Below are 27,669 nucleotides of genomic sequence, written 5' to 3'. Positions count from 1 at the left end.
AACTCATGTCCATTGAGTTGGTGATGCCATCCAACCATCTCATCCTCTGTCCTCCCCTTCTCCTCCTGCGTTCAATCTTTCCTAGCATCAGGATCTTTTCCAATGAATCAGATCTTTGCATCAAGTGGCCAAAGTATTGGAGTTTCAGCTTCAGCATCAGTCCTTCCAATGAATATTCAGGACTGATTTCCTTTAGGATTGACTGGTTGGATCTCCTTGCAGTCCAAGGAAATCTCAAGAGTCTTCTCCAACACCACAGTTCAAAAACACCAATTCTTCAACACTCAATTTTCTTTATAGTCCAAATCTCAAATCCATACATGACTACTGGAAAAACCATAGCTTTGACTAGATGGACCTTTGTTGGCAAAGTAATGTCTCTGCTTTTTAATATGCTGTCTAGGTTGGACATAGCTTTTCTTCTAAAGAGCAAGCATCTTTTATCTCACGGCTACAGTCACCATCTGCGGTGATTTTGGAGCCCCCAAAATTAGTCTGTCACTGTTTCCATTGTTTCCCCATCTATTTACCATGAAGTGATAGGACTGGATGCCATGATCTTCGTTTTCTGGATGTTGAGTTTTATGCCAACTTTTTCACTCTTCTCTTTCACTTTCATCAAGAGGCTCTTCAGTTCTTTGCTTTCTGCCATAAGGGTGGTGTCATCTGCGTATCTGAGGTTATTGATACATCTCCTGGCAATCTTGATTCCAGTTTGTGCTTCACCCAGACTGGCATTTTGCATGATATACTCTGCATATAAGTTAAATAAGCAGGGTGACAATATATAGCCTTGACATACTCCTTTCCCAATTTGGAACCAGTCTGTTATTCCATGTCCAGTTCTAACTGCTGCTTCTTGACCTGCATACAGATTTCTCAAGAGGCAGGTCAGGTGGCCTGGTATTCCCATCTCTTGAACTTTCCACAGTTTGTTGTGGTCCACGCAGTCAAAGGCTTTGGTGTAATCAATAAAGCAGATGTTTTTCTGGAACTCTCTTGCTTTTTCTATGATCTAACAGATGTTGGCAATCTGATCTCTGGTTCCTCTGCCTTTTCTAAATCCAGCTTGAACATATGGAAGTTCATGGTTCACGTAATGTTGAAGCCTGGCTTGGAGAATTTTGAGCATTACTTTGCTAGCGTGTGAGATGAGTGCAATCGTGCAGTGACACTGACAGTCTCAGTTCCCCTCACCCATGGAGCTGGTGAGAGTGTGAGTATGAGACAGATTATAGATGAAGAGGTAAGTACTATAACGCAGTGCTACTCAGGTTAAGAAATTATACTTACGCTAACTGCCCAGGTTATTCAATGTTTACAAGGCTCCGTTTCCCTGCCTGTGGGTAGGAGACAATGTCTTGCCTCCCTGGTTGTTGTGAGGATGAGAGACCATGTATGGAGGTCCAACCACATTGTGCAATGAGCTCACACCTGGCACTGTACAGCCCCAGGGACTGGCCCACAGCAGGGAAAGGCGGAGGCAGTATTGCTATCTCCAACCTGTGGCTCAATCAGAGACCTGCCCATAGGCCCCTGACCTCACTTGGCACTAAGTCAGCTTCACCTGCTATCAAGTTCTATGTTTAGTCATCAAGGGAACATATGCTCTCATTTCTGATTCTATTCCTAGTTGATGACAACAAAATCTATGTTTAGGATGACTCTGGGTCTTGGAAGGCAGCTGCTGTGAAAGTTGAGTGTACTGGAAAGTAATTTCCAGCTAGACCCAGGCTCCCAAGGAGAGAAACAAATGCACTTCTCCTGGTTGAAATAGAAGACCTTTGGTTTGAGAGGCCACTCTAGACATCTTGTTACTACAGGGATCACCACCACCAGGCTCTCACTAGCTGCTTAATGCTTACCATGTTCCAGGGACTTAAGAGGCACCATCTCTGCCTCACATTAACCTACAAGGTTAGCATCACCCACTGTTCTGCCTCTTATTTGCCATATGACAGCAATATAGGCTTAGAATCAGGTCTGACTTCATCACTTACAGGCGTGAGACATTGGACTGTATCATGTAATTGTTGAATTAAATGAAAATGTATGTGTAACTAAAAACACATAGTAGGTACTTTGTGTTACTCCCCTCACATCTTTCCTCTACTGTGCTATGCCTAATCCTAGGGTGGGCACAGAGACCAGCAATGACTCAGACCAAGTCCCTTCCTACTTGAGGTTGAGATTTCCCTCTTCTCTATACAGACTGGGACATTCTTAAGTAAGGGAGCAAAAGTCTAAGGCAGTCAGAAGGTTGGGCAAAATCACGAGGCCTGTGGTTTGCAAAGGATGTGATGGTGATGAAGCAAGTTGGCCATCCAGCCTTAGAGTCCCTCCTCAGTGGGCCCTGACTTCCTCCCCTCCCTTCCATCCATCACCCTCATTTTCAGCATTCTACTGTCCAGTGTTGCCAATGAAGAACAATGGAAAAAGGATTTTCTTTTATTTACAGGAAATGGCACCATTTCCCAAACCCTTCTGAGGATTCACTACCTCATCAGATTCGCACAACTCTCAAGTGAGTGGCAGGGCTGGGAGGATGTTCCTGTTGTAGCTGAATAAAAGTGTCCCAGAGAGGGCCTGTGGCCGACACCAAAACACCCATCAAGTCAGTGTCAACTCAAAGACCCTGAACTCCAGACTCCTCCTAGTCCAGTCTTTTCTCCACTTATTCCAAAGTCTGAGTAAGGTACCCTTTCAGTAATACTGTTGATCAAACTTTGGCAGACTATATTGAAAGTTAATTTCTCATGGCTTATAGTTCTGCTCCAGGGAGTGACTAACAGATTGTGGTACTAATTAATCAAATTTTCTGTGAGTATGGGTAGGCAGTCTTTAGGTTGCAAGCTGTATACATCTAACCCTAACTAGCTTAAAAAATAAAATAAAAATCAAACAACTTTTGGGGGTTATAGGTTCCTGTAACAGGAAGGACCCTAGTGGATATCATCAGGACTATTGCTGTCTGGCTCCGATTCTTTTAGTCTTCTGCCACACTGTCCACTGGCCAAGAAGGGGAAGGTGGCTGTCTATTTCCAAGCCTCCAACCTCCCAGTTCAGTGCTTCCAGTAGAAAGAGCTTATCCGAAATGGTATTTGTTTTCCTTTGGATCTGCTATTTATTACTAAATCCCTAGGCAGGTAGGGAGAAAAAAATCTTATAGTTACTAAAATCTAGAGAGGTTTGAAAGTTAGAATTCCCAAAAGGCGTAGTAACAATATGGAACAAAATTAAAACCATGGCATCAGCTCTCTTGTGCTGTTTTGGTGTAAGGATATGTTTTATACTGTTTGGATTTATGCTTTATCTACTATTTGAAATATCCAAAAAGGATCAGCTATACTAAATTTGTAACTGGCATTTATGTTTAAGCCAGTTTAATCAAATTTGCCATTGTTTAAATATTCAAGAGGTTTTCAATGTTTTACTGAATAAGAGTTTAATAAATTGAGCACTAAAGTTTATACAGTAGTGCACATTCCTCTCAAGCCCAGAGGTCCTTCAGACATTAAGCAATCTAACAGAACACACAAAAATAAAACAGATCACCAGATTTTTCAAATGATTATATAAACAATTTTTGTAATTCAATTTTAAGAAGTAAATTAGAAGTTCTCTGAACTTCATTTATTCTTTCATCTTTATATGACTATATGATGAAAGGCCCATTTAAAAGTTTTCCAACCACCAATTTAAGAAAGCAGATTGACATACAGAAATATCTGGTGAAATTCAGCCAGTGCAATGACCATTTCAATGGAACAGTCAAGTAAAAATCATAAGTTAAAGCTGTCACCCCACTTCACTAAATATTTGTGGCCTCTCCAGCAGCAATTTGAGAATAACCTCAAGGTTACTTTCAAAATAGAAAAAGATGTGTAATTACAGCAATGGGGCTGGTGTCAGACAGGGCTGATTTGGTACACCCCAGTTTCTACACTTAATAGCTGGCATGTAATACACAACCAAACAGTTATATTAATCTCTGCCCTGCTTTCCTCAGTAGGTAACTATATTCAAAGGACAATGTGTTAAAGTGCAAAGGATTATTATTAGTAAGGATTTCTGAAAGTAAAAGTTCTTACAGAATGCAAGAAAGTGCCTCAAAACCCAGTTTTTGAGAGAAGTTGGCTACAAACTAGATAGATGTATTAGGATGATAATCACCTTAATACAACAAAAGTCAAAAACAGTAGCCCTCAGAATTAAGCTCTTTATTCGTCTTCCTTGTTTCAAAGAGTCACGGCAGTTCTTAAACAGTAGAGAGAGCATTCCTGGCACGTGGTAACACAGAGCAAGGCACACTGGAAAACACTGAGCCCCAGCATCTCCCTGGAGGAGTGGCAGTTAGAGAAAATCCAATTAGGGACAAAGGGGAAATGCCAGTGAAATACGAACCCCAAGTCAAGGTTTGGCTTTAGACTTGGGCTGGGATGCTGTGACATCCAGGTAGGAACATCTCAAGCCAGAGAGCAGCTCATTCCAAGGAAGGGCTGTGACTGGCCTGGGTGTAGCCCCAACAGAGATTCATTTAGGGTACGTGTTCAGCAGGCTGAGCACATCAGCCACAGAGGGACACAACATGCTCCTCCTCTGGGGAAAGGTGCCCTGGCCTCTCAATTGGCTCCAGAAGTCCAAGAGTCTTTGACTCCTTTGTTCATTCAGCACAACTTTACTGCTGCCTATTCTGTGCCAGGCCCTGTGCTGGGTGCAGAGGACAAAGCGAGGAATCAGACACAGTCCTTACCATCAGGGAATTCAGAATATGCTAGCAATATATCACAAAAATAAGTCATGATTCAAGGTAAAAAGGATGCAGAAAGGAAGCAGACAAACTTGGTCCTCAAGGCGTTCACAGCCTGGCGGAGGCCTATGGGCAGCCTGTGCCAAGGACCAAAGAGAGGCCCATGCCGTGCGCTCCGGCAGCGCAGGAAGGATGACATGATAGCTGCTGGATGATACAGTGGGGAAAACTCACAGCTTCTTAGATAAGACTGAACAGCCTCAGTTGGCCAACATGGAAGGAATGGATCCTACTGCCTTGGGCGGGGGGCTGTGCAGCTGTGGGCCAACTTCCATGCGTCCCTCGGGCTACCCAACAGGGAGGGGGTAAGGCTGTTTATCTGTGGATGTGGCTGCATGACAACCTGTGGATATATGAGGGGAGACTGGTGACCAGGAGAAACAGGTCCAAATAACAAGGGCCCAAGCTAAAGGTTAGGGCTTCCCTTGTAGCTGAGACAGTCAACAATCTGCTTGCAAGGCAGGAGACCTGGGTTAGATCCCTGGGTTGGAAAGATCCCCTGGAGAAGGGAATGGCAACCCATTCCAGTATTCCTGCCTGGAGAATTCCACAGACAGAGGAGCCTTGTAGGTTATAGTCTCTGGGGTCACAAAGAGTCGAATGTGACTGAGCACTAACACACACACAGAGAAGGTAAAGGTTAGGAGCCTAGACTGAATAAAGCAGGAGGCAGGGAGCGTGAGCAGGACCGGCAGGCCGAGCAAGTGGGAGGCTAGTCTGGGTGTACACCAGCAGACAGAGGGGCCTACTGCGCCTTCCTGCAGTTCCGGTGGTGGGTCATCTGTGCTCGATGGGTCAATCCCGAGGGGCCAAGGATGGGGGAGAGCCTCTCAGGCCAAAGATCACAGCCTAGCCAGTCCTCTCTTCATGGCACCTAGTCTGCTTTTCTCTTTTCTTCACAGCTGCCTTCACCTGCTCTATCTTTCCCATTCTCCCAACCCAACTGTGGCTGAAATCGGTTCAGTTAGGAGACAGTATCATGGTATAGGTCCCAGGGCCCTCAAGACCTTGGGTAACTGACACTACAGCTGTTTTGGATGCTCACCTGGCACAGAGACAAGCTTCAAGTTACAGGGTTGGGTTAAAACTTGTCTGCAGCTCCACCTGTGCAGGCTTCTTTCCCTCCCACACATTTTGTGGAACAGCTCTGGCCTGTTGTCATTTCTTCTTCACAGTAGCCATCACTACACCATCTCTCCAGCCTGGGCTTCCTGTGTGTACCCCTTTCTCCCCCTTCCTAAAGGTGTCAGTACTCCTCCCTGCTGTGCTTTTCCTTCACAACTGCCATCACCCCTCTGTTCTGTTCTCTAATCCTCATTGTGGATTACCCCTGTGCCCAACCCTCTTTTCCTGATATTACTGAAATATGCTCAGACCCCCTTCACCTATTGAAGAATTTCATTGCTAGTCACCGAGGAGATGCAAACCTGAAGCCAAGGGGAAGGAGAAAGGGGAGGGCACTTTAAAGATGGATGAGACTTCCCAAGAGGACTAGGCATCTGGGGTCCACCCTGGCATGTGGCTGAACTCCGTTCCTTGACTCCCTTCTTGGATGGTCCCAAAGAACCTTGTATTCTCATTTTCTCCATCCTTTAACTCTGGTTTTAGAACCTAGCCATCTTCTCTACTCCTGTCAATTTGGGGTATGGTGCTCAGGAAAGCTTTGCTGAACAAGGAGTTTCTACAGTCAGGAGGGGCTGCCCTTTCAATCCTCCCCTCCCCAGTTCCTCCCTGTACCACCGACGCTGCCCACTCTGAAATCACAGCCCCTGCCACTTGCCAAAGCGACCGAGGTCTTCTCTGACAGCAGCTTCATATAGAGAAGAAGAGAGGAGTGTTCATTATTTCAACCAACAACTGAAGGTCCTACATGCCAGGCTAAATGTAAACACCCTTTAGTAGGCAATGAGGAGCCACAAGCAATTTTCAAGCAGGGATTGGCAATTAGAAAGTACCTCACATTATGCACAGGTACTCAATTATGGAAACATTTAGATAAATGTATAAATGAGTGAGTGAATGATCATAACTGTGTATTAACTTCAGCAAATGTATGAGAGGTTAAGGAGATTTTTAAAAGCCCCTCTAAGCCCTGGGCTTAACCCATATGCTAAAGTAGGTGAAGTTAATCTCTACTTTCATCCTATAGGACTCTTTGTCATCTGACTGGTACAACTGCATCCCCCAACTTTCTAGGCTGTGTTCCACGACAACGACTTACTCTCCAGGGTCATTACTCAGCACCAAATATATTTACCTGCTGCCTGTTTAAGGCATTATCCTCCAAAAATAGGGACAAAAAAGGTAGCTCTCACAATAAGAGTATCTGTCACAGTAAAAGGCTTATGGAGGAAATGATCTAAAATAAGAGCAACCATCTGCTATCATCTGAGAACCAGCAATGTCAAAGTTTATCCCAAATCTATTAGATAAAGAAGCATCTCTACACTTCACTAATAGTAGAGATGGTCCAAATTTCAGTAGGTCTGAACAAATATGCTTGATTCAGAGGTTTTTGAGTCCAGAGACCTTCTGAATGGTGACGACTGTCTCCATTAAAGAAGGCTGAGTGAAAACAACATTCTGAGAAAAACAAACAGCAGCTTGGACAAGTTCTGGGGCAGATGACTCCAGGCACAATTAAGATACAATTAAAATAATACCATCAGCAGCTACTATCACTCCCACTTAGAGCCCAATATCTATAAACTATCCCCCAGCTACATTTATTTTCTTCAATTTTATCCCTCTTCTAGCCCCCTAAACTGTGAACTCCTTGAGAGCAGCAATAGCAGAAAGTTTTGTCCGATGCTTTGAAGTCCTAACCCATGTTCATTTCTCATCAATAACTATCCTAATAAATGAACTTCAAGTTCATCTCTCATAGGAGTCATGCCAGCAGAAACATTAAGTACCATTATTGAAGATCACTGACATTGAGCATCTCATTTTCTCCTTCAGAGGTAATGCTTTCTGGACAAGGAAGGAAAGGTGGAGCAGAGCTGTAAAGCTGGAGAAGGTAAGTGACCTATAATTCTGCTGCTTGGCCCGATTCCTCTAGAACAGTGAGTCTGTAGAGCTTCGTGCATAATCAGAAGGATGTAAGTGCTTTTGTTATTAAAAACAAAACAGGCCACCTACATCTTCCTTTGTGCTATGACACCTGCTTGTAACCTTATACTTGGATGAGTGGCAAGTCATTTGAAAAGCGGAGCCTGCCTTTGAGATAAGAGTCCTACATACAGCCAGGACTTGCTGATCAGGGAGCATGCAGGCACACTGCCTTTCCTAGGGATGGGAAGAAGAGAAATCAGAGATCCGACCCTCTCCTTTTACAGATGGAGACCTGAGGCCCAGAGAGTACAGGTGACATGTCCAAGGTCCCAAAGCAAGCCAGTGGAAGAGCCAAGATGACATCATAGTCTCTCAGCTCACCGTTCAGTGCTCTTTTGAATGCAGTAGCTATGGCAAGATGTTCATTTTGTTCTCTGGAGAATGAGAAGTGAAAACAGGTAGGGAGCAGAATATTAGGTGTTTTGTTTCTCTGCAGACTTCAGTAACCTCTGTTATCCTGGCCTCCACTGTCCTGGCTGTGACTGCCTTCTACGGTAGCCTTCTATGCAAAGTTGGGTCCTAAGCGAATTACTTTTTACTTGGCTCAGAGTTCATACCAGGGGTGGAGCAGTCCCCTTGCACGTGGCTCAGGATCTCTCGGTCTGTAAACAGGCGGAAGGCAATCTGCTCACACTCCTGCTTGGTCCCACATTCAAACAAACACCCAAACAAGCCCTCATTCTCCAGAGCAGCCAAATCAGAGTACCCACAGGGCCCGCAGTGCAAGATCCAGGGGCGGGACCAGCAGGCAGCCTCCAAGGGGCTCTGGTTGAGGTAGATGCCTAGATCGACCCTCCGTTTCTTATTGGTTGGGTGTGAGTACAAGAGCCATGATTCTGACAGGGTTCCAGCTTCCGGCTCTGGTCTCACTGAGCTGCACAGCAGAGGACTCTGCTGAATGGCAGGTGCATCTTCGCCAGCAAGATTCTGGCATCCACCTGGGATCTCCAGGGGACAGAAACTCACCACACTGCCTTGACAGCCATGAGGGGGCTCACAGAGCTGATGGCTCAGGACTGGTTTCTGAAAGCATTCACCATGGTCAATGCTGAGGGCCTCTGCCCGGTGCCTGTTTGGTGTCCGGGCACTGCAATACAGCACAGGGTGGCCGGCCTTCCCGATCACCTCTGCCACTTCACATTCCACTGTCACCATGGGCTTGATAAGCCTGCCATGGTGCCATGTGGCTCCTAGGTCATCGCTATAGATCATCAGGGAATGAGGCCTAGCTCTATATGGCAGCCGAAAGCAAAAGAACCAGAACGGGATGTAGTAGGCATATGCAGGGATGATGAGCCTCCCCGACTGCAGCTGGATGCCATGACCTGGCCCCACAGCAAAAGTGGCCCAGTGTGTCACCTCTGGGCCAATGACCTCCTCAGTCAGGTCCCTCACATCACTCCATGAATAGCCAGCATCCTGGCTGCATATGAAGCAGAGGCGTGCAGCGTTCCTGCCTGACATAATCTGTTGACGCTCGGTGACATGGCCTTGCACACAGATGAAGAACAGGTACACGTAGCCACTCTTCCGCTCCCACACAGGACAGGGGTTCATGGTCCGGTGTCCAGGTAACGTGGCTTTCATCAGGGACTTCAGGGGTTCCCACTAGATGAGGGGAAGGGAGAAAGCAGGAGTGAAAGACTCATAGGGAGACATGAGGCTCATTAAAAGCATGAGTACTTCTCAGTTCAGTTCAAAAGCATTAGTACTTCTCAGTTCAGTTCAAAAGCATTAGTACTTCTCAGTTCAGTTCAAAAGCATTAGTACTTCTCAGTTCAGTTCAAAAGCATTAGTACTTCTCAGTTTAGTTCAAAAGCATTAGTACTTCTCAGTTCAGTTCAGTTCAGTCACTCAGTCGTATCCAACTCTTTGCAATCCCACGGACTGTAGCATGCCAGGCTTCCCTGTCCATTACCAACTCACAGACCTTGCTCAAACTCGTCTATCGAGTCAGTGATGCCATCCAACCATCTCATCCTCTGTTGCCCCCTCCTCTTATCTTCCATCTTTTCCAGCATCAGGGTCTTTTCCAGTGAGTCAGATCTTCATATCAGGTGGCCAAAGTATTGAGTTTCAGCTTCAACATCAGTCCTTCCAATGAATATTCAGGACTGATTTCCTTTAGAATTGACTAGTTTGATCTCCTCACAGTCCAAGAGACTCTCAAGAGTCTTCTCCAACACTACAGTTCAAAAGCATCAATTCTTCACTGCTCAGCCTTCTTTATGGTCCAGCTCTCACATCCATACAGTAACTACTAGAAAAACCATACGTCAGCAAAGTAATGTCTCTGCTTTTTAATAGGCTGTCTTGGTTTGTCATAGCTTTTCTTCTAAGCTCCTCTATGCACGGAGCAAACACCTCTTAATTTCAATGCTTCAGTCACCATCTGTAGTGATTCCAAGAAAATAAAGTCTGTCACTGTTTCCATTGTTTCCCATCTATTTGCCATGAAGTGATGGGAGGACCAGATGCCATGATCTTAGTTTTTTGAATGCTGAGTTTGAAGCCAGCTTTTTCACTCTCCTCTCTCATTTTCATCAAGAGGCTCTTTAGTTCCTCTTCACTTTCTGCCATAAGGGTGGTATCATCTGTGTATCTGAAACTGATATTTCTCCCGGCAATCCTGATTCCAACTTGTGCTTCATCCAGCCTGGCACTTCGCATGATGTACTCTGCATATAAGTTAAATAAGCAGGGTGACAATATACAGCCGTGACGTACTCCTTTCTCAATCTGAAACCAGTCTGTCCTTCCATGTCTGGTTCTAACTGTTGCTTCCTGACCCATAGGAGGCAGGTAAGGTGGTCTGTATTCCCATCTCTTGAAGAATTTTCCACAGCTTGTTGTGATGTACACAAAGGCTTTGGCATAATCAATAAAGCAGAAGTGGATGTTTTTCTGGCATTCTCTTGATTTTTTGATGATCCAACGGATGTTGGCAATTTGATCTCTGGTTCCTCTGCCTTTTCTAGATCCAGCTTAAACATCTGGAAGTTCATGGTTCACATACTATTGATGCCTGGCTTGGAGAATTTTGAGCAGTACTTTGCTAGTGTGTGAGATGAGTGCAATTTGCGGTAGTTTGAACATTCCTTAGCATTGCCTTTCTTTCGGATTGGAATGAAAACTGACCATTTCCAGTCCTGTGGCCACTGCTGAGTTTTCCAAATTTGCTGGCATATTGAGTGCAGCACTCTCACAGCATCCTCTTTTAGGATTTGAAATACCTTAGCTGGAATTCCATCACCCCCACCAGCTTTGTAGTGATGCTTCGTAAGGCCCACTTGATTTCACATTCCAAGCTGTCTAGCTCTAGGTGAGTTATCACACCATTGTGGTTATCTGGGTCATGAAGATCTTTTTTGTATAGTTCTTCTGTGTATTCTTGCCACCTCTTCTTAACATCTTCTGCTTCTGTTAGGTCCATACCATTTCTGTCCTTTACTGTGCCCATCTTTGCATGAAATGTTCCCTTGGTATCTCGAATTTTCTTGAAGAGATCTGTAGTCTTTCCCATTCTATTGTTTTCCTCTATTTCTTTGCACTGATCGCTGAGGAAGGCTTTCTTATCTTTCCTTGCTATTCTTTGGACCTCTGCATTCAGATGGGTATATCTTTCCTCTTCTCCTTTGCCTTTCGCTTCTCCTTTCTCAGCTATTTGTAAGGCCTCCTCAGACAACCATTTGCCTTTTTGCATTTCTTTTTCTTGGGGATGGTGGTGATCACTGCCTCCTGTACAATGTCACAAACTCCATCCATAGTTCTTCAGGCACTTTATCAGATCTAATCCCTTGAATCTATTTGTCACTTCCACTGTATAATCATAAGGGATTTGATTTAGGTCATACCTGAATGATATAGTGACTTTCCCTACTTTCCTTAAGTCTAAATTTGGCAATAAGGAGTTCATGATCTATGCCACAGTCAGTCCTATTCTTGTTTTTGCTGACTGTATAGAGCTTCTCCATCTTTGGCTGCAAAGAATATAATCAATCTGATTTCAGTATTGACCATCTGGTGATGTCCATGTGTAGAGTCATCTCTTATGTTGTTGGCAGAGGGTGTTTGTTATGACCAGTGTGTTCTCTTGGCAAAACTCTGTTAGTCTTTGCCCTGCTTCATCTTATACTCCAAGGCCAAACTTGCCTGTTACTCCAGATATCTCTTGATTGTATCTTTACTTTTGCATTCCAGTCCCCTATGATGGAAAGGACATCTTTTTTGGGTGTTAGTTCTAGAAAGTCTTGTAGGTCTTCATAGAACCATTCAACTTCAGCTTCTTCGGCATTAGTGGTGAGGGCAAAGACTTGGATTATTGTGATACTGAATGGTTTGCCTTGGAAACAAACAGAGATCATTCTGTCATTTTTGAGACTGCACCCAAGTAATGCATTTTGGACTCTTTTGTGACTCTGAGGGCTACTCCATTTCCTCGAAGGGATTCTTGCCCACACTGGTAGATATAATGGTCATCTGAATTAAATTTGCCCATTCCAGTCCATTTTAGTTCACTGATTCCTAAAATGTCGACATTCATTCTTGCTACCTCCTGTTTGACCACTTCCAATTTACCTTGATTCATGGACCTAACATTCCAGGTTCCTATGCAATACTGTTCTTTACAGCATCAGACTTTATTTCCATCACCAGTCATGTCCACAACTGGGCATTGCTTTTGCTTCGGCTCAGCCTCTTCATTCTTTCTGGAGTTATTTCTCTACTCTTCTCCAATAGCATATTGGGCAGCTACTGACCTGGGGAGTTTGTCTTTCAGTGTCATATCTTTTTGCCTTTTCATATTGTTCATAGGGTTCTCAAGGCAAGAATATTGAAGTGGTTTGCCATTTCCTTCTCCAGTGGACCACGTTTTGTCAGAACTCTCCACCATGACCCATCCATCTTGGGTGGCCCTACATGGCATGGCTCATAGTTTCATTGAGTTAGACAAGGCTGTGGTCCATGTGATCAGTTTGATTAGTTTTCTGTGACTGTGGTTTTCATTCTGTCTGCCCTCTGATGGATAAGGATTGTCTGTTTAGTCAAAGCTATGGTTTTTCCAATAGTCATATATGGATGTCAGAGTTGGACCATAAAGAAGGCTGAGCACTGAGGAATTGATGCTTTTGAACTGTGGTGCTGGATAAAACACTTGAGAGTCCCTTGGGTAGCAAGGAGATCAAACCAGTCAATCCTAAAGGAAATCAATCCTAAATATTCATTGGAAGGACTGATGCTGAAGCTCCAATACTTTGCCCACCTGATGCGAACAGCCAACTCACTGGAAAAGACCCTGATGCTGAGAAAGACTGAAGGCTGGAGGAGAAGGGGGTGACAGAGGATGAGATGAATGGATGGCATCATCAACTCAATGGACATGAGTTTGAGCAAACTCTAGGAGATAGTGATGGACAGGGAAGCCTGGCATGCAGCAGTCCATGGGTCACAAAGAGTTGTACACGACTGAGTGACTGAACAACAACAACCACATAACTCAGCAATTCAACTTCTAGGTCTGTACAAAAACTAATAGAAAAAACAGTCTTGAAGAGACATTTACATGCACCTCCTTATTCCATAGCAGCATTATTCACAATAACCAAAAGGTGGGAGCAACTCAAGTGTCCACTAGCCGATGAGTGGACAAAAGGGATGAATGGCTAAACAAACTGGATAAATGAAATAATAAATTAACATATAATAGATTATTATTCAGCCTTTAAAAAGAAATCCTGACATATTCTACAACATGGATGAACCTTGAGGATATTATCCTGTGAAATAAGCCAATCACAGAAAGACAAAATATTGCTTGATTCCACTTACATGAAATGTCTAAAGTAAACAAACTCACAAAGTACAGTATTAATCTCTAGGGGATTGGGGAGGGGGGAAATTAGTTGTTGTTCAGTGAGTATACAGTTACAATTATGCACTAATGAATAAATTCTAGAGACAAATAATGTAATACAGTTAACAACACTGCAATGTATACTTAAAATGGTTATGACAGAGGGATCTCCCTGGTGGTCCAGTGGCCAAGACTCCTAGCTCCCAAAGCAGGGGTCCTGGGTTTGATCCCTGGTCAGGGAACTAGATCCCATATACCACAACTAGTAGTTCGCATGTTGCAACTAAAGATGCCAGCTGCCACAACTAAGACCCTGTACAGCCAAATGAAAAATGATTATGATGGAAAGTATTACGTTAGGTGCATATTACCATAATTTAAAATGTTTTTAAAAGAACAAAAAAATCCGAAAAGTTTTTGAAGGGTTTAGCTGACCATCTATTTAACATTTAAGCAGCTATCAAAAAGTAAATGCTACTTTATTTTACTGTAGGCTGCATTAAAAGGATACCAGATGGGATAGCCACTTTACTGCTGAGCTGGTCAATCTATCCTTGGGGTCATAAGTTCAGTTATGTGTACCATACTTTGCAAAAATACACTGATCTTCCACACCAGGTCCCAAGGACTGTAATCAGTTTTCAAAGGACCAAAAATCAAATCAAGACTGTGGCCTAAGGAGCTGCTAAAAGATAGAAGACGTGGAGGGTGTGGATACTGCTTTCAGATACATCAAAGAGCACTTCTCCACAAAAAGGGACTTTATAATGTACACATGGACTTCCCCATAAGGCATAACAACAACAGGCAATTACAGACAAGTACAGAGGATCTCATTTCAAAAAATAAGTTAACAGTTGCCACAGGATTAAGTTTCTCATTTGAGGAGTTGTGTAAGTAGATCCTTAATAGAAGATGACTAATGTTGAGTTCCTACTATGGAACTGCTATTATTAATTATATTTCACAGACAATGAAACAGAAGAGTCAAGTATTCACGATCACAGTCAATAAATGATAGGTCTTGCCTGACTCCAAAGCCATGCTCTTAACCACTAAGCTATTAGTAGCAACCAATGGAATACAGAAGATTTCTATATTGGGAAAGAAGCTGGGCTGATAATTCTTCCCATTTTAAGATTCTACAATTAAGTAAATGAGAGAATGAATGTGAATAAAATAAAGTGAAGAGAGAATGAGTTACAGTGGACACGTTTGTGACTGGATGTGACTACTGGATAGTGAGGTTATGTAACAGGTATGGTCTGATAAAAAAAACGTAACTGCCCAACTGTCTGTGGCAAAAAGCAGAGCAACAGAAACCACAGGTACTGCCTGTCCTGGAGGAAACAAAAGAGCTAGAACTTCAAGTTGGGCTGAAAGGCACCAGTGATATAAGCAGAGGTTCAACCCTGGGAGGCCATAAGAAAGACACATGATAAGGTATAAGAGCAGGGGATGGAAAGTCCCTCAAGTAAAAAACTTCCCCAAGGGGAAATGTGAGTAAGGCATTAAAAGCAGCCAGGGCTTGCTTGTAAGGTCCACCTTCAGCAGAACAGCATTTGCACTATAACAGCAAAGCAAAGCATCCCTAACGACATGAAGTTTTAAAGGTGAGACTTCTGAGAGCAGAAAAAGCAGTGCAGGTTAAGCAGATTAAAATAACTCATAAAAAATGTATGTATGTATGATTATGTGTGTATTTTTCAAATTCACTGTCTCACTTGATCCTCACTTCAGCCATCTCTGAGAGATAAAAGTCAACAATAACAAAATTGGGTTCTAAACTAACCCTGTAGTTCACAGCCCCAAGGGCAGTAACTATTCTCTCCCCCATTAAAAACACAGTAAAAATGTGCTACCTACGGACAAGGGCACTGACCCCAGTTCTCCATTTATTAAGTATGTGCCTAAGGCAAGTCACTTTCCTTCTTATAAAATGGGGATAATAATATGTACCTCACATAAAGCACAGAGAAGGCAATGGCACCCCACTCCAGTACTCTTGCCTGGAAAATCCCATGGATGGAGGAGCCTGGCGGGCTACAGTCCATGGGGTTGCTAAGAGTCAGACACGACTGAGCAACTTCACTTTCACTTTTCACTTTCATGCATTGGAGAAGGAAATGGCAACCCACTCCAGTGTTCTTGCCTGGAGAATCCCAGGGACGGAGGAGCCTGGTGGGCTGCTGTCTATGGGGTCGCACAGTCAGACACGACTGAAGCGACTTAGCAGCAGTAGCAGCAGCAGCACATAAAGCATGAAGGAAGACAAGCAAAGGGAAGAGGGGGGAGAATACAGATGTTGTTTTCCTCCCCCGTGTCTTTCGCTAGCTGTGGTCCTGAACAAGCTACCTACCTGTTGGAGCACCAGGATGCCTCATCAGCAAAACTGGACTAACAATGCTTACTGCTTTCAGTGACTTATGAGAATAAAAGAGAATGTGAATGAAAAGCACACCACATGTTGGTTGAACTGAATACACAAATCATGGAGGCCTCTATTCAGAGACTGGGTTTGAAGCTTGTTTTTACTGCTTTTTTATAGCTGTTTGACCCTGAGCAAATAGCAATCACTCTGAGCCTCAGTATCCTCATCTGTAAAATGTGACTGACAACAGTTCCTATGTCACAGAGTGGCTGTGAATTTCAATGTGCCTCTGGCAAACAGTAAGTATTCAATAAGGGAAAGCATTGCTTTTACTGCTTTTTTTCCCCCCTCCTCAGCTGAGACACAAGGCTTTTCCTGCACTGATGAAAAGGGCACACACTGTGACATGCTGTGAGCAATGCAGAAAATGAGACCCAGGCTCAGATCTGGGATAAGGAGTCACCTGTACTGATTGCCCAGTCCTTAATCCTCGCCTCAGCACCAGGTGGAGAGCATCCTCATCCTTGCTCGAGGAGCGCTTCTCTGCAAAGGCCAGGAAGGTGTGGGCAGGGGGCACGTAGATCAGGGCTGGGATCCGGTAGGTGACCCCTCTCTTGTCCTCCTGCTGGAACAGAGGGCTGCTGAAGGAGCATGATGTCACTTCTTCCATGACCTCTGCAAGGATAGGAGGGAGCTCAGTGTGTGTCCACATCCAAAGGCTCGCTGGGACACAAGTTCTGCTCTATCATTTCACTTCTGGAGGTCACTGGGAGGCAAAGATGTACCCAAACATTTATTTTTTATATACAAAAGTAACATCATGATCTCAATAGCACAAAGCAAGCAATATGCATTCTCATATAACAAGTCTATATTCCAGGCTCTGTGGGAATCCTGTGTAGCCTGTGTCAAGTGTCTCTCCAGAGAGATTCTGTATGTGCTTCTGCCAAGCATTCAGAGGTATTACCAGCCCGGATGGTTCCTAATAGTCAATTTCCTGGCTTGGAGTTTTTAGGCAATTCAGGCAATATAAATATAAACCCAAATCCATACGAGAGAATGCCTCTGGTTCAGAATTCTCCGGGCAAACTTTTCCCTTCTCTTGGAGCCTAGAATAAGAAGCAATCTTCTTTGTCATCTCTGTCAGTAGTAAGATTTCTTTTTCCTACTCCACTCAATCAGAGGATATAGATTTTCAAGGTATCTGGCTTCATGCAGGGATCTCAGTTCCAACCATAGTCTAACACAGGTGGGCCTATGGTTTCATTCACTGCAATAGCAGGTATATTAAAGCCCAAGCTTTGAGGTAAAAGAGACCAGCAAACATCTAGGGCAGCTGAGGTCACGTAAAGGGGCTAACTTCTCCAGTTTTCAGTTTACTCTTGGTTTTTAGGCCCCTGGGGATTTCTCTTACTTTCTTGGAAATTCAACTATAAAAGGCTTTGTTATACTTATCCATCATTTACTTTACAGGTTAGCTGGCTTGCTATAATGCTTAAAATGGAAATCTCTAGGTACATTTCTCAGGTATTCAACTTCTCAGAGGCCCACAAAGGGAAGCCAGACAGATAGAATCAAGCTTAGAATGATTTTTCCTCTCACCATTTGTTGTCCAAGCCTTGTCTTCCAAATCATTTGTAAAAATAATCAGGCTGTAAGAATGAGACCCACAAGGCCTTCTTCGTTTATTTAATAAATATTTCTGAGTGCCCACTGGAATTAAAGCCATCAGGTAGGTGCTGAGGAGACAGAAAGGGATCAGAGGTCCCTGCCCACATCCAGGTGAGGGGACAGACATATATACATTGACAATTACAATATCATGTAGTAATTTCTACTTTAAGAGGTCAACACGAGAGCGTGCAGGAAAACAGAAAAAAGGCAACTGTCCAGATCAAGGCAGCAGTGGAGTTTTGAAAAGCTAATAAGTCAAGTGATCCCCTGTTTCATATCCTTATGCTCTGGGCCTGAGGCATTCAGATACCTTACTTCCTCACCTTCTTCAGCTCTATTCAGACATCGTCCAATCAGTGAGGCCTTCCCTGACAACTCCCTTGTCCCTCTCTATCCCCCTTCCCTGCTCTGTTCTCCATGCCACCTACCATCACCCATATGTTATACTTATTTAATATGCCCTACAGAATAGAAGTTCCATAAAGGGCATGTACATGTCTGTTTTATTCACTGCTATACCTCTAAACCTAAAACCCTGCCTGGTAATTCACAGGCTTGACAAATGTTCGTTGAATGTTTGAATGAATGGGTGAGTTGGATCTTAAAGGCTGAACAGTGGGTTAACCAACTGAAGGGTAAAAAGGAGAAGAGGAGAGGGAATGGATATGAAAAGCCTAAAGATCGCAGAAGCACACTATGAGCTGTGGGGATTCAGAGTAATCCAGTATGACTACAGTGAAGCGCAAAAGCTGTGAACGAAGATGGCACTGAAGGGGTCGGGCGAGGGCAAATCCTGGGAGGCTTCGATACCTTATTAAGCTGTTTATCCCATGGGTAGGGAGCCACTCAACAGGTTTTGGCAGATGAATGCCAAGATCAAGTACATATTTCAGACCACTCTTTCAGGTAGCCTTCTGGACAATGAACTGAAGGGGAAAGTTGCACTGCTTTGGGCTACAGGTTCCTAGTGTCAGTCAAGACAAGTTTGTCTTTCACAGCATATGAGTGATTTATTTAGCATGTGAATTCACTCAGCATGTGAATAATTCATTTCACTGGTTTCTAACCTCAAGTGAGAAGAATCACAGCTCACTATCCAAAAGGATGGGGAGGTGGCCTCCTAAGTCCAGAAGAAAAACTTCCCCTCACTCCAATTCTGGGTTCTCAACTGTCTTCCTCACACCATACTTGAGCACACCTCTCTCTTAATTCAGGCTCTCCTGCCAGACAGACAGGCTGTGTAATGGTTTAGAAAATAAGGTTTGGGCCAAGCCAGGACTACATGAACTTGGGCATGTAATTTAACTGCTGGACCCTAGTTTATAAAATTCAGTAGAATGGCTGAAAGAATTGAGGTAAAAAGTGTAAATGGCTGTTACAGGGCCCATGACACAGTAATGAGCTCAATATATGACAGCTGTTATTTTTGGACTGTCAATCACTACATATTCTAGTGTTACTCCTCAAAACCTGTGGAGGAGGAGGATGAAGACAACCACCATAATTACAACTACCCTTCTTTAAAGTATTTAAACCCCTCTGCCCCTCTGGGAGAGGTCATATTTTAAATTCTTGTAAGGATATGAGTTAATATCAACACTATTAATCATCAGCCTGAGATAATATCAACACTATTAATCATCAGCCAACACAAGACTATTGGTCAACATCAAAACAGAATGTGTCTGGGTGACAAGAATAAAGCACAGAAAAAGCATAGGAATGGGCAGGGAGGACCAGGAAAAAACGAAAGGGACAGGGAGTGGGTAGGGACAGGGAGTGGACAGAACTCGTAAGGAGAAGCACAAGTTCTTACTATGTGACCTTGCACTAGTCACTTAACCCAGGTCTTGGATTCCTTGCTTATAAAATGTGGATGAAATAATACTTACCTAAGATGACTGAAGAACCACTCAAAAGTGCTTCATAAACTTTAAGGCACTATGTAAGTAAAAGTATAAATTCAGAAGTCTTCACAATTTATGGTTTTGCTATCACTGTAACAATTAGAGTCCCTATCACTGCTTACTAACTATGCTGATCATGTTGATGGCAATGGTAACACACGTGGTGGCTGTGGCATCAATACCCAAACTATTTCACACAAACCATGTGCCAGGAGCTAGGGACAGAGAAAAATCAGATACAATTCTTTTGCTTTTCAACTGTGCTTTGAACTGTGTGTTGGAGAAGACTCTTGAGAGTCCCTTGGACTGCAAGGAGATCTAACCAGTCAATCCTAAAGGAAATCAGTCCTGAATATTCATTGGAAGGACTAATGCTGAAGCGGAAATTCCAATACTTTGGCCACCTGATGCGAAGAACTGACTCATTGGAAAAGACCCTGATGCTGGAAAAGATTGAAAGCGGGAGGAGAAGGGGACGACACAGGATGAGATGGTTGGATGGCGCCACCGACTTGATGGACATGAGTTTGACCAAACTCCGGGGGTTGGTGATGGACAGGAAAGCCTTGCCTGCAGTCCATGGGGTCGCAAAGAGTGGGACACGACTGAACGACTGAACTGACTGGAGTTGTTCATTTCAGCAGAAAACTCAACATTATTAACTACTGCTCCACATAATCACCTTTCAATCAAGATTTCCCTGCTCTCTTATTGAGAAGTATAGTGTAACATGGACTTTAAGACTGACTCGGCTTTGACACTTACTAGCAAATCCAGTTTACCACTGAGCCTCAGTTTCTTCCTGCAAGGGAGATAATGCCACCTATTTCTCAAGCCTGAAGAATAACATAATTCCACAGACTCCAATTAATCTAGTGCAGCAAGCAGCCTCCAGTGAGCCCCAAGGGAGACTTCCCCATTTTATTCACGCCTAACAACTAATACTTAAGCAGCACTCATCATATGTTAGGTCTTTGAAGATCCCATGGTCCAAACTCCTCTCATGGTACACAATAGGATTCTCAGATCCACAGAGGGGAATAAACTCCTCTAAGGCCACTCAATGAGTCAGTAACAAAACCTGGACCAAGGCCCAGGACTCATATAAGTTTTAGTTCTGGGCTCTATGAAGCCTGTAGACCCTCTCCAGTAAGAAGAGTTTTCCCAGTCTCAGTTCCCTTCCATCGCAAAACAAGTTAGGCTTCAGTCGAAGGAAAACAAAAACAGAGCTAGCCAAGAATACCTTCTGGCTGTGTCTGAGAGATTAGCCCACTGGGGTGTCTCTGACCCAATAGACTGGATTTCCTAAATCCAAAGAGTGCTGCCGAACCTGTCAGCACAGTCACTTCGCCTCACGTTTTGGGAGGCCCTTTTCACTTTCATGCATTGGAGGAGGAAATGGCAACCCACTCCAGTGTTCTTGCCTGGAGAATCCCAGCGACGGCGGGGCCTGGTGGGCTGCCGTCTATGGGGTCGCACAGAGTCGGACACGACTGAAGCGACTTAACAGCAGCAGCAGCAGCCAGTCTTCCAGCCACACTCACCTGCAGGGAACCCCGGCTCCTCCATCTCTCTCGGGCTGATCTGGGCGCTGGGTCAAGCACTCACGTCTCCGACACTGAAGCCCTGGAGAATGATCAAGCCCTGGAGACGAGGGCAGGAGAGAAACTGCGGACGCGGACACAAACCACGAAAAGTGAAGAAACACGGCGACAGAGACATCGAGAGGCTGGCGGCGGGGCTGACAGATTGGGGAAGCCGAAAACAGCCGTTAGGAAAGGAAGTCCAGGAAGCTCAGAAGACGCAACCCGCCGGCGGTTGGGACCCGCAGTTGGCTGCGGCCTGGAGTCAGCCCCGCCCCCTCGGGGGGGGGGCGGTGCAGCCGAGGCCCCGCCCCCTCCTTCCCCCGCCCAGTCCCTTAGCGGTCCAATCTGGTTCATTCCTCCTCTTTCAGGCCCCCAGTTCCGGCCCAGCGGTGGCTTGGAACTTGCCCCTCCCTCTCTTAGCACCCGACCCCACCCGCTCCAACTCAGGCCGAAGTTCAGTCTCCAACTGCCACACAGCTCCCTGGCTGCGACCCTCACCCTTCCACTCCGCCCACCTCCGTCTTCAGTCCGTTTTCCCCACGCCCTCCCCTATTGGTTGCCGGTCTGTTGATAGGCATCACCCTAAAACTTCCCTAGACAACTTGAGAGTCGAGCGAGAAAGTTCCGGATCTCAAAGGGGACGCCACTAAAATGTCCAGCGGTCCAGAGCATTGGGCAACCGACCCTTAGGAAAATAAAAATTTATATGTGTTATATACATGTGTGTGTGTGTGTGTGTGTGTGTGTGTGTGTGTGCGTGTGTGCGTGTACATATATTTTCAGTAACTGATAGTAGATTACAACCGCTGAACAAGTTAAAAGCCCACGTGTCCTTGTAGATGTGCACAATTGAATAAATAGGGAAGAAAGGACAGCTCTTCCTTTAGTTAAGAGTCTAATTAATGTAGACCATGCACAAACTGTTTGAACGCAGTATGGTTTATGCTGAATACCTGCTTACTTTCTGAGAGTCTGGAATTTTCAAACATGCCAGGCAGAGTGCCCAGGTAATCTGACCCCAATAAAAACTGTGGGTTCCAAGTTTCTAATGGGTAGGTTCTCTAGACAGAGACTTAGGCTCGCATGCTGCTTTTGTGATGCTGGGTAAAGTGTGCTTAGTGTGATCCTTCATGAGAGGGAGTGGGCATAAGAAAGCCTATGCAAGGATTTTTTCAGACTCAGCCTGCAGTCTTATGATCCTGTGTGTGTCCTTACTACATTGCTGAAATCAGTGTTAGCCCTGAGTACACCTCTATGCCTGGTCCTCTGAGTACTTCTGATGCTGAGCAGGCCCCTATATGGCTTCTAGGCATGAAAGTCTTTTTGACCCCCATTTCTTATAAATAAGACTCCAGCCTCCATGGCCTGAGTTCCAAACAGCAGAACTATTATTAATTAAAGGTGGAACAGCCAGGAAACCACCTGAAGCAAGAATAAAGGGACCAAAGAAACTCATCAAGATTAGGAGATTGGACCGCTTAAGACCCTGATAAAGAAAGCTGAGCACAGAAGAATTGGTGCTTTTGAACTGTGGTGTTGGAGAAGACTCTTGAGAGTCCCTTGGACTGCAAGGAGATCCAACCAGTCCATCCTAAAGAAATCAGTCCTGGGTGTTCACTGGAAGGACTGATGTTGAAGCTGAAACTCCAATACTTTGGCCACCTGATGTGAAGAGCTGCCTCATTGGAAAACACCCTGATGCTGTGAAAAGATTGAGGGCAGGAGGAGAAGGGGACGACAGAGGATGAGATGGTTGGATGGCATCATTGACTCAATGGAAATGGGTTTGGGTGGACTCCAGTTGGTGATGAACAGGGAGGCCTGGCGTGCTGTGGTTCATGGGGTCGCAGAGTCGGACACGACTGAGCTGAAATGAACTGAAGACCCTGAAAGTGAAAAAGTGCAGTCCCTGGTTTGGTTTTTTGCCCTCCCCGCCCACTGCACATCACTGTGGATTTCTGCCAGTTTCTCGGCACTTGACCATTCTGCACCCAGGGCTCCCTGTCCCCATGGGGTGAAGTAGGATGGTGACTTAGATGTTTATATTCAACAGAGCTATAAAAAGGTAATCCTTCTCCTCCTCAAAGATCCCCCAGCATACACAAAGTCTTTCCTTAAAGCAGGAGAGGGAGTGAGAGGGAATGGATCATGAATTTATTTTTGCTTCAGTGGTTATCTGCCTGGACTCAACAAACTCCTAATACTGAATATTTTGGGTCCACTTGCTGCTGCTGCTGCTAGTCACTTCAGTCATGTCTGACTCTGTGTAACCCCACAGACAGCAGCCCACCAGGCTCTCCCGTCCCTGGGATTCTCCAGGCAAGAACACTGGAGTGGGTTTCCATTTCCTTCTCCAATGCATGAGTGAAAAGTGAAAGTAAAGTCTCTCAGTCGTGTCCGACCCTCAGCAACCCCATGGACCGCAGCCTTCCAGGCTCCTCCATCCACGGGATTCTCCAGGCAGGAGTACCGGAGTGGGGTGCCATTGCCTTCTCCATTGGGTCCACTTAAAAAGCTTTATATCCTTATTTCTGACACCACTTATTTCAGCTTTGGGGAAACCATTACTCATCAGTCAGCCATACTGCCTTCAACTGGGGCCACAGACTTGCTTGCCTCATTGTCAAAACATCCTTTCATTCTCCTGCTCTGAGAATTGAGCTACAACCAGTCAGACAGTGTGTTTCAATCTCACCTCTTGTTGCTTAGCCTCAAAACATTCATTAACATGTAGGACAACTAGAGGCCCTTACTCCCCTCCTCACATGGCAGCAGTTGCTACCAGGCGCCCAGTTATCCTCTCATATCACCTGGCCCTTGACCTTCCTCTTCTGGAAAGACTTGTCTGTCAGGATCCCATCCTTGTTACCAAACTATCAAGAGTAGCCCATGAAGGGTTTCAAATTTTATCCTCCTTGCAAACAAGTTAACCTACTTTTTTCATGAAGACTGGCAGATGACATGAGACTTCTGGATCAAAGAACTTTATTACTTATGATGCAGCAAACAGCAATGGACAGGTTTGTGCTAGTTCCCCATTCCCCTTCCCCAACAAAACTGACACAGGTAGGCCTAGATGGGTGCCCACATGCACAGTAGGTTGTGTCATAAGAAAAGAACCCTGAGCTTGGGGGGAGTCCACACTTTTAGTGAACAGTAAGCAAACCGGCTCCAGGAAAGAGATATTACTTCCTCTCCCTAGGCTGCTCACTACCAAGAGAATACTGAGATTTGGCCCAGAAGAAGTGGCCAGGGTCTTTGCATTTACATGAAGAACTTGCAGGGATGGGCTCACGGCTTGTGGCAGATTGCCTCTCCCAACACTCATTCCCCAGTGGGTCACCTTTGACAGCATTATACACAAAATCCAGGGCACTAAGAGCCTGGATACTGAGTACTATTCGATATTAATCAACTGTTTCCCAGAGCAGTTTGTCAGTCACAGGGACATCTCCCTCAAAGAGCCAAAGCTCCCTTACAGCAGCCAAGATCCACTGCAAAAAATTTGGAGAGTTTTACTGTTGTCTCCGAATGGATCTAAGGGTGGCATGATAAGCAGCAGGAGGGAGCTGGCTGCAAGACAATCCAACACCTGCCATCCCTCCTCACCCAAGCAAACCAAGGTTTCTAACAATTCACCTGGTTTTTGTTCACAGAAATAGGGAATTTCCCTCCTTTCACTCTTGTGTAGATGTGTGTCTCTGTAACTGCTGTCTGAAAAGAAGAGAAATCTGCTGCCCACCGGGGAAGAATGTTAGTGTTCGTGGTTACAATGGGGCAAATCTGAAGCTGATTGCCAGATTAGTCAGAAATCCTCCTGCTCAGAGAAAAGTGAGCACCAACACACACCTTCTGAGCAACTGTCTTTAAACCTACTTCCCAGTACTAGGAGCCTACAACCACCTCCCCAATCTTCATTAGCAGGCAATAGTATATTCAAAACATTCTGAGAAGCGGGTCACAGAGAACACCAGACTGTCATAAAAGTTCTATGGTATATAACAAAAGGCTAATTCTTCAAGTATCTGTGGATAGCAGAGGAGTCACCTGAGCAAATGTGCTTTCAGGCTGGATTGTTAAGTAATAACATTAGAGGCTGTCTGTGGGGACAGGGCACATTTTATAAAAAAATATTGTGATATTATTAACAGAGCTTCCCTGGTAGCTCAGCTGGCAAAGCCACCTGCAATGCAGGAGACCCAGGTTCAATTCCTGGGTCAGGAAGATCTGCTGGAAACGGGATAGGCTACCCACTCCAGTATTCCTGAGCTTCCCTGGTGGCTTAGCTGGTAAAGAATTCACCTGCAATGTGGGAGACCTGGGTTTGTTCCCTGGGTTGGGAAGATTCCCTGGAAAAGGGAACTGCTACCCACTCCAGTATTCTGGCCTGGAAAATTCCATGGACTGTATAGTCTATGGGGTAGCGAAGAGTCGGACAAGACTGAGTGACTTTCACTTTTCATTATTAGTAGAAGCTTCCCCAGATATTATAACTTTCATCAGGGAAATAAGGTTTGGGTCAAGGGTAGCCAGGGGTGGTGATAAGAGAGTTGGTGTTAGAAAGCTCTAAATTGAGTAGGAACTTGGACCCAGAGAAAAATACAACTGTGGGTAGTCCAAGGAACTTTCACATTTTCTTTCATTTCCTAAGGCTGTTCTGAAGCAAAAAGACTGTTCCTAATAATATATGAAACACCAATTGTCAAATACATGTTAGCAGGTCAAATTTGCAAATAATGAAAAACACAGCTCTCTCCCCACTCTTCTTAGCAGTCTCATCCTAGAATACCACAACTGGATAGATGAGGGGAAGGGGTGCATGCAGGATGCATGGCTAGGCTGCTAACTCATTTCTTTATTTATTAAACCAATACTGTCTCAACTGGTTACGGAGTCAGGGGAACACCTTAAGACATCCACACAGCCTAAGAAATCTCAAAGCAGGGTTTAAGGGCAGATTTAAAGGATAACAGCATTCATATTCTTTGAAATAAAAAAAATGTTTTATATATAGGCATCTCTAGGCAATAAGGAACCTTCATAATCTCAAAGGATACACTGTCTGAAAGCTCTTTTGAAGGGTTCTTTTAGTCCTAGAGAAGAAATGAGATTTTCCCAAGGTCATAAATTAAAATACAGCTGAAAACCCAGGTCTCTTGCCTATCACTCAAGGATATCTCTTTTTCTCCTCTTCTCCCAAACTGACTTCCCCCTTGGGATAGTGAAAAACCAGAAGAAAACAAACATACCAATAAAGAAACATCACAGTTAAAACCATTTCTACCATGGAATATTATGCAACTATTAAAAACGCATTTGACCTATGTATACTGACAAGGAAAGTACCTAAGAAATATCAAGTTTAAAAAAACACAATGTAATTCAATTCTCGTTAAAAAAAAAAAAAAAAGAAAATACATGTTCATATATGTAAAGAAAATGGTACAGCTGGTATGAAAGAATTCCAAGGAATCATCATGGAGAGGGTTATTCCCTAACAGTAACTCCTTCATTATAAAAATATGATTATCTGATTACACTTTTGAAAGCTTCAAGTGGCTGACAGAACAGAATTACCATTTGGGCGGTGGGGAGAAGAAACTAGGAGAGAATTACAAGGCCTACCCAAGGTTCATGGAAATACAGAATCCAAGGCTTCAACTTCCTATCTAGTGATACCCACAATCTTCTACTGAAGTGAAGTGAAGTCGCTCAGTCGTGTCCGACTCTTTGTGACCCCATGGACTATAGCCTACTGGGCTCCTCTGTCCATGGGATTTTCCAGGCAAGAGTACTGGAGTGGGTGGCCATTTAACTTCTCCAGAGGATGTTCCCGACCCAGGAATCGAAGCAGGGTCTCCCACAATGTAGGCAGACGCTTTACCTTCTGAGCCACAATCTTCTACTGTGTGAGCTAAATAGGGCAACATTCCCAAGTCAAAGAGGAAGATGTGATAACTGGGGTTTCTTACAAACTGATTATAGTATTAGGTATTAGGCTCAGCTGGAACTGTACTTACAAGGTGAGAAGTACAATATTCCTATAGGTCACAGGATCTGGGCAACTCCCAGTTCTTCTCTGACCCTAGTGGGAAAATACTACAAACGATGCTGCTCACAACTCTGGAGCCAGACACAACAGTTTAAATCCCAGATCTACTGTTAGCTGTGTGGACACAAATTAACCAATTTTTGTGTCTCAGTTTCCTCTCCTATAAAATGGGGATAATAAAAATACCTACTTTCTTAGGGCAGCTGGGCACACTAGTGAGTTAATACACATACAGAACTTGGAATACTACCTGCCACAAAGTAAGTACTGAGTGGCATTACTGTCATCACTGGAAAGTGAG

General features: G+C 44.4%; 1 protein-coding gene across 5 annotated transcripts; it reads right to left on the bottom strand.

Annotated features, from left to right (window-relative positions):
* Nucleotides 1–4,205: 4,205 nt before the first annotated feature.
* On the bottom strand, nucleotides 4,206–27,499 carry NEU3 (neuraminidase 3). 5 transcript variants are annotated; one of them, XM_059874552.1, is made up of 5 exons: nucleotides 21,275–27,499; nucleotides 19,716–19,764; nucleotides 17,752–17,888; nucleotides 16,613–16,824; nucleotides 4,206–9,532 (listed from the first exon to the last, which is right to left on the bottom strand). In XM_059874552.1, the coding sequence occupies exons 3-5, from the start codon at nucleotides 17,876–17,878 to the stop codon at nucleotides 8,453–8,455; spliced, it is 1,419 nt and encodes a 472-aa protein (XP_059730535.1). In that variant the 5' UTR covers nucleotides 17,879–17,888; nucleotides 19,716–19,764; nucleotides 21,275–27,499; the 3' UTR covers nucleotides 4,206–8,452.
* Between the last annotated feature and the right edge of the window lie 170 nt (nucleotides 27,500–27,669).

The sequence above is a fragment of the Bos taurus genome, chromosome 15 (assembly GCF_002263795.3).
Source record: "Bos taurus isolate L1 Dominette 01449 registration number 42190680 breed Hereford chromosome 15, ARS-UCD2.0, whole genome shotgun sequence".
NCBI classification, from domain to species: domain Eukaryota; kingdom Metazoa; phylum Chordata; class Mammalia; order Artiodactyla; family Bovidae; genus Bos; species Bos taurus.
Note: the sequence above shows the minus strand (reverse complement) of the source record. Positions and strands in the feature narration are given on the sequence as shown.